The 7620-nt window shown below is 35.3% G+C and overlaps 1 protein-coding gene across 1 annotated transcript; it reads right to left on the reverse strand.

Annotated features, from left to right (window-relative positions):
* Window positions 1-1839: 1839 nt before the first annotated feature.
* On the reverse strand, window positions 1840-5744 carry LOC107573215 (liver-expressed antimicrobial peptide 2-like). Its single transcript, XM_016259655.1, has 3 exons — window positions 5512-5744; window positions 3847-3989; window positions 1840-2118 (listed from the first exon to the last, which is right to left on the reverse strand). Exons 1-3 carry the CDS (start codon window positions 5578-5580, stop codon window positions 2079-2081), a joined length of 252 nt encoding a protein of 83 aa, XP_016115141.1. The 5' UTR covers window positions 5581-5744; the 3' UTR covers window positions 1840-2078.
* Between the last annotated feature and the right edge of the window lie 1876 nt (window positions 5745-7620).

Below are 7620 nucleotides of genomic sequence, written 5' to 3' on the forward strand. Positions count from 1 at the left end.
CCACAAAGGCCACATGCAGTGCTGCCTGTAAATTCATTTGCTGTATTTTAATGTCTTTTTCGAACTGTTTTTTTTCTCTTTCAGAGCACCGAGGCTGAGCGTCAGCCCCTGCTTTCATCGTAAACTCCCCAGACGTCATAATGAACCAACATGTGTTTAGACATTGAGCTTGATTTCTTTTTTTCACACGGCCAGAGTCGGTTCAAGGAGCATCGGTGCATGTGGCAGACGACTCAAAGTACAAAGTTTGTCTCAGGTCACCTGGCCTCGGATCCGGATCTTTCAAACGTGTTTTTAATGCATTTAATGCTTCAGATGATTGATTGAGTATCGCAGAACCAAATAGCGCAGGAGTGTCCAAATCAGAAAAAATGTTTCATTTCCTAAACTGAATTATATATCAGAAAACACTAATAGAGACAGCAGATGTGATGCAACACGTTACACATCAGTGCTCGAGATATTGATGTCACCTGTACACATCACAACGATATTAATACACTTATGCAATTGCAATGAGCTCATCTGACAAATAAACTGACAGCGGTGCCAACGCATGCTGATTTCAGAACTAATGTAAGTTTTAGTCTGCTTCACGTGAATCTGAAAAGTCAATAATGTGCCACACGCATTTTAAAATCACTAAATCCTTTTTTAAAATGACCAAATAACTTGTTTTGGTGCCATGATGTATTTGCGCTTGTTTTCTCCTCAGCCATATAAGTGATTTTCTTAGATGCAAACCAAGATTTTGATGGTACATTGGCTCAAAAATGTTTTTAGAGTCAGCTAATACCACTTTTACAATATTTCTGAAAGAAATGGACCATAATCACTAATTTAAACTCTGTTTACAACTCTACAATTTCTTGAATAACCAGACACAACCTTGTTTTCAGTGTTCAGTAAATGCATCATCAAGTGTTTCATCAGTATTACCACAGCATTAAGAAGATTTGTTTTCTTGAACATTTCAGTTTCCTGAATATATTTAATGTTCATTTTCATGCACTGATCGGTTTAGTTTTTGTTTATGTTTAATAAACCTCATGTCCTGCATGGTTCATTTCATGTTTTATTCTTGCAGGTGTTTGGTGGCAGTTCATGGCTGGTTTTGGTGTTTTTTAGGTCTGAAAAGGGAAGATTTGAGGGTTGCTAATTTTGTTTCAGTGAAGTTCAGAATATCACTACAGTGCGTGATGTCTGTGGGTTTGATCTGAAACTGGTGTGATTTCAGTTTCACTTCAGCTTGACAGTAAATGTACTTTTCCCAGGATGGAAATCGTAATTAAATCTCCTGATTACGATGATTGTGAAATGATAACGTGAACTGTGTTTATGAATTAAGACCCAGTGTTGATGTTAGCTGACTGTTTTAGGTTTAAAAAAAGGAATGTTCATGATTGATTCCATTTTTTAAATTCATTTTTTATGCATTTATTTCATCATGTGAGCATTTTTAGTTTTCCTTAAAAAAATATTGCACTATCAATGTAACAAAAATAACGAGACAAACAAAATAATAAAAAAAGCATGTTGCACCATCTCAGTTTACGTGTCTGATATTTACAAAATAAATACGTCCTGATTCTTCTGGAAGCTGCAGCTGATAATGAAATAGATTTGCTACAGATGCTTTTGCCATGTGTGTTTGTATTTTATCAGATCAAACATCTCGGCCTCATTGAATCTGAATCAGAAACTATAGATGCAAAGTTAATATTTTACACGTTATCAAGATCTGTACAACTATAAAACACAGATGATGAAACTGGAGTTCTTGTAGACGTGTTCCTGAGGAGGTGAATGTGTCAAGAACACGCCGGGTCATATTTTGGCCCAAAATCAAATAAATTAAAACCGTTCTGATTTTGGAGGTTAACATGACCTGGACAATTCTTGGTGAGATTCACCTGAATACAGTCTTGAGATTGATGTAGATCTGAAAGTCTTCTGCCGTCTTTAGATGTTCTGTCAGATTGATGTAGGTCATGATGTTTGAGAAATCAAAGGGATGCACAATTTTAGCCATTTTGTTTTCCATCATTTGATTTGGTGCCCTCATCATTCATCCTCAGTCAGGCCTGTTGAGCTTTATTGAAGGAGCACGTGTGTTTCCTGAAAGAGAGGAAAAGTAGGCTATTTTTGAAGCACTCGCATAAGAATATGCCACTCATAAAAAAATAGGAAATATAAAATGTGTGAAAACATTTCCGGCTTGTTGCTGGAGTGTAGCATAATTGCTGATTCACGAATAGCGGTCAATGTTTTCTGTGATAAACGCTTATCTGTTTGCAGCTTAAGGTTCAGGTTTCTGTGTGAAAGTCTTTTTGTGATTAGAGTTGTCAATAGGCAATCATAGATAAATTCACATTTCTCAGAGCCCTAAAAAAATCCTTCAAATGCAATCCAGCTTTGAACCGCACACGTATTGAATTACAATGTAGATGGTTTTTATGTCGATTAATCGATACAGTCATATAGCGATATTTCACGATAAATTTGCTTTACTTAGAGCGACAAAAAAAACAAACTTGTACAAACTTGAGAAAACGAAGCGAATCACGTGTTTCAATCGAATCACTTTCAAATAGGCCTACGATTTGGTTTTGAATCGTTTTATGTCTTCCTGCTAAATATTACCCACATTTTAAAGGATAAACATTTTATCACAGTGATGTATTTATCAGCTTGGTTTGAATGTATATTCATATATGTCTCCGACATCTTCAAGTGGCATCATTCATTTATTGGAGGGAAAGCATCTGAATGCTATATTTGTAAGTATCGGTTGATTTGATGAACGCTGTCATGTTTTGTGGTGTTAGTTGGTTTGTGGCCTTTATCCTGTTTGGTCAAATTACACAAGTCTTTTTTTTTTTTAATATATGCATTAAAAATGATGGCTAGAAATATATGAAAATGAACTTAAAGTTGACGTCCTCATGTCACAAACCGTCAATCTATCAACGAATTGAACTCTTAAAAATCCCGCTCGTTCTCTTTTCATGTCTGCTAAACCTTTTCATAGAAATACTTCTACAACAAGCATTTGGTTACACTTTACAAGAAGCTCTCATTTCTTAACTTTATAGTTAATACTAACATGGACTAATGAGCAATATAGGCCTGTAGCCTTTAGTTAAGAAAAAATATCTTTCATATGTAGTATAAATGTATATACTTTTATACTAATTTAGTTAATAAAATACAATTGTTAATGTTAGTTCACAGTGTATTAACTAATGCAAACAAACTGAAATGTATTAGTAAATATTAAAATTAGTCTAACTTTAAGATTAATCATCTAAATACTGTAGAAGTATGTTCATTGTCAGTTCTTCTTGACTATAGTGTTAATAAATTAACAAAGTATTACTGCCCGGTCTGTTGCATTCAATTGTTTTTTTATTTAATATTGCCAGAAAAATTGGAAAATGGCATCTTTTTCATTTTTTTAAGTAAATGAAGAAAACAAAATGAACTTAATTTTTTATGGTTAATTATATAAGCTGTTTGATTGATGATAGAAAATATTTAAGCTGTTTATCCATTTCCTGCCCCTGAAAGTAAAAATGAATTTTGAAGTTTTCCATTTTCAAAAAAATTTAAGAATGCAATGTACTGCATATTATTATTATTTTTTTTTATATATATATATACTTTTGATTTAGATTTACTTTTGGCGTTTTGCCTTTAATTTGATAGGACAGTGTAGAGAGGACATGAAGTGAAGTGGGAGAGGGAGATGGGGGACAGGATTGGGAAAGGTCCCCAAGCTGGGATTCGAACTCGGGACGTCCAAAGCGCAGCGGCAGGACTGAGGTGTTTGGTGCCGTTCTTCACCTGCAGTAGTTGGTTCCGCACTCATAATGATCTCTGCATCCAGAACCCACGGGCTTCAGAGTGTTCCATCGCCATAGTAACGAGCGCTTGGCCCGATGGATCAGTCCGGTCGCCCAGTCAGTGTCTATGGGTGCCGTCTGGACCTACAGACAGACAGAGAGACAGCGTGTGTTAGACTCAAATGTTCAGCTTGTAATGTTTTTTTCTCGCATTTCTGAGTTTATATCTCATCAATTTTTTTTTGTTTGTTTATGTCTCAGAGTTACATTTTTTTCCACCATTGAATAAATAATTTAGATAATTGCATTACTTTTTATCTCACAATTCAGAATTTTTTTATTGCAATTGCAAGTTTACATCTCAGAATTCAGACATTTCTTCTCATAGTATCTTGCAATTCTGACTTTTTTCTCAAAATTGAGAGAGAGAAAAAATTTCAGAATTGGGAGAAATAAACTCAATTGCAAGGGGGAAAAAAAATTCAGAATTGTGAGATGAAAAAAAAAAAAAATTTTGCAATTACTTTTTAGTTTTTTTATTCCATGGCAGAAATGGCCTTCCATACTGAGATGATTTGCAAATGTTTAATAAGTAATCTTCACTTTAATTTGGAGAGGAAATTATGTCCCAAATGTACAAATTTAGACTCTCAAGCCGCTAAATTTAGAAAGCTGTCAAGGTCGGTCAAACCCCAACATTTGCTCTGGGAGTGACATTGTGCATCTCCAGACAATGATTTACAGAAGCGTTACAGTATGTGCAAACAAAAGCAGCGTGCAGAATAAAACAAGCACTTCAGTCCACCACGCAGCATCGCCTTACAATCGCAGGAAAATGATGAGATGAGAGCCGTGTTATTCCAGCTGGAGGAAGCACATTACCAGATGATCCAAGTGACATGCAGCTGACTCCAGATCAGCTGATAGTGTGTTTTATGACTGACACTGATATCACTGATATGCAGAACTGATCTTTTGTCTTTTTTATGGTCTTATTTGTGGTATATGGGAGTAAACCCATAGGGCAGCAAAAAAAAATAATTTTCAAAAATATTATTAAATATATATTATTGAAAATATATTTTTGAAATATAATAATATTTAAAAAGCATTTAAAATATATATTTTTGTCTCATATTTAAATTTAAGAAAATACATGTACATACAGTATGTCACATTTTAACATTTAATCAGATAAAGAAGCTTAAGATCATATATATACACACACAGTATATATAAAATATTATTATTATTATTATTAATTTTCCTTGAAAACTTCAAAGTGTTACTTGCTGGTTCTTTGTAAAAATGATTTACTATAATGTTCTAGCATCAATCAAGTTTGATTTAATTAGCATAATATAATTCACGTTTTATTTATCTTTTAATTAGAAAATGTTCAAACAAATTCAAAGGCAAGAAAAAGTGATTGACTCAAACGTTTGGAAATAACAAATGAGATTGTTTTATTGAGAAGTATAAAAAAAAAAAGAAAACCGATAATATATACAGCAAAATTGAATATGAATAATTATGAAACTTATAAGTCTTTGTAAGAAAGCAAGACTAAATAGAGATGTTTTAAATGTAGATTCAACCCTGTGTTTTCTGCAGGTCCACTGGAAGACTGCAGCTGTTTCAGCTCGGTGATTGTGAGGTGATGTACCTGTAAGTCCAGCAGCAGCAGAGACAGCAGAGCGGTCAGCACGAGCAGACGCTGGGTCACTGGCATCATCTTCAGGCTTTAGCTGAACGTCTAGCAGTGAGCCAGAGCTGGACACGCTTTATATGAGGCTGATAAGACTATCAGAGATCAATGATCAGCAGAAATGAGGACGAGTCCACGTCTGCGAGGGTAACGAGACCTTTATCAGAGCCACCGCTCATCAGCTGGAGGACCAGAGTAAAATACACAGCAGAGCATCGTCTCGTGTTCGTGTTTGTCTGCTCAAAGTCCAAGCTGAGGTTCCCACTGACAGGGAATATAATGCTGGAATAATAGTGCAATAAATGTAAGTTCTCAGAAAGCCATGAACACTTTCTACCAGATACGTTATAGAACATTCGTTCAAAGTGATCTGGTCTTTAATAACCTTCTCAAAATATTATTTATGCATCGATGATGGAATGTCTTCTGAAACATTGTAGTTGGACGTTCTTGTTACATTTTTAAATGTTACTACTTGTTAGTTTCCAGTGGTTCGGAGAACATTCAAAAGTAACATTCCCCTAATGTTTGCGACATGATCAAATGTAGCATTCTCTTAAAGGGCCAGTTCACTCAAGAATAAAAAATTCTGTCATCATTTACTGACTCTTAAGTTTTTCCAAAACTGAATGAATTTCTTTCTTCTGCTGAACATATTTTGAAGAAACTGTTACTGATCCCCGTTGACTTTCACTGGCTTGACTACTATGGAAGTCAATGGCTACCGTCAGCTCTTTAGTTACCAACATTCTTCAAAATATTGTATTTGTGTTCAACAGAAGAAAGAAACTCATGCAGGTCTGGAACAACTTGATGGGGAGTAAATTATGACTGAATTGTCATTTTTGAGTCAACTGTCCCTTTAATATTGTCTCTAATGTTCACACAGCCATTACATAAACAAAAAACGTTTTAATGTTCAAAAAAAACATTTTCATAACTTCATGGGAACATTAGCAAAACTTGTCAGCTGGGATGTATTGATATTTAGGTTTTGTAAAATAATTAATAATACAGACAATTTATATTTAAATTTTAAGCATTTAAGATGGATCAAAGGTTTTTAAAACACTAGAAATGTAAATTTCCTCAAGTGTGTCTGAACTTTATCATATCATCATTTTTTAAAATAATATTATCATATATTCCATATTCTCTGTGGAGAGCAGAATTTGAAGAACAGGATGTAAAAAAAAAGTCATTTTCACTTCCTTTTAGCTTTCACAAAAGCACATCCACTACTGAGCTATAATGAAAGATGAAAACAAGCACAGCTGTCATATGAATGTGTGTTGTTGTTATGGTTTTCTTCACCTGTCCAGCAGAGGGCAGCGTTACTCCAGCTCATCTACTCACTCATTTCAGATGATGAAGATCTTTACACACATCCTCTTAGTAACATGCATGCTTGCAGAGCTTTACACTGTAAAAGGAATTAATCTGTAGTAATTCTAGTAATTCTGAGCTTGTGCAACTTAACGACTTCTAAATGTCAGCATTTAATTTGCTCAAAATGCTATTTAGTGAAAATTCTGTTATATTAGTGCTCAAGCTCCTTTATTAAATTGACATGTAATTAATCAGTGCTGTCTGTGTAACTTAGATGCTGGAGTGTTGCTGTTGGTCCTGAGAGATGCGTGTTATTATGGGATGTATGGAGGTCATGAGTAACCATGGTAACGGGGTTCCTGACGTTCTGCAGTGGTTTGAGTCTGATAACCTGTGAAGAGTTAAAGGTGTGTGTGTGTGTGTGAGTGTGAGTGTGAGTGAGTAAGTGAGTGAGTGAGTGTGAGTGTGTGAGTGTGAGTGTGAGTGTGAGTGTGAGTGAGTGAGTGAGTGAGTGAGTGTGAGTGTGTGAGTGTGAATGTGAGAGTGTGTGTGTGTGATTGTGTGTGTGAGTGTGAGTGTGTGAGTGTGAGTGTGAGTGTGAGTGTGAGTGAGTGAGTGAGTGAGTGAGTGTGAGTGTGTGAGTGTGAATGTGAGAGTGTGTGTGTGTGAGTGTGTGTGTGAGTGTGAGTGTGTGAGTGTGTGTGTGTGAGTGTGTGTGTGCGTGTGTGTGTGCGTGCG

This window comes from Sinocyclocheilus grahami, unplaced genomic scaffold, assembly GCF_001515645.1.
Source record: "Sinocyclocheilus grahami isolate Dianchi unplaced genomic scaffold, SAMN03320097.WGS_v1.1 scaffold1892.1, whole genome shotgun sequence".
NCBI lineage: Eukaryota > Metazoa > Chordata > Actinopteri > Cypriniformes > Cyprinidae > Sinocyclocheilus > Sinocyclocheilus grahami.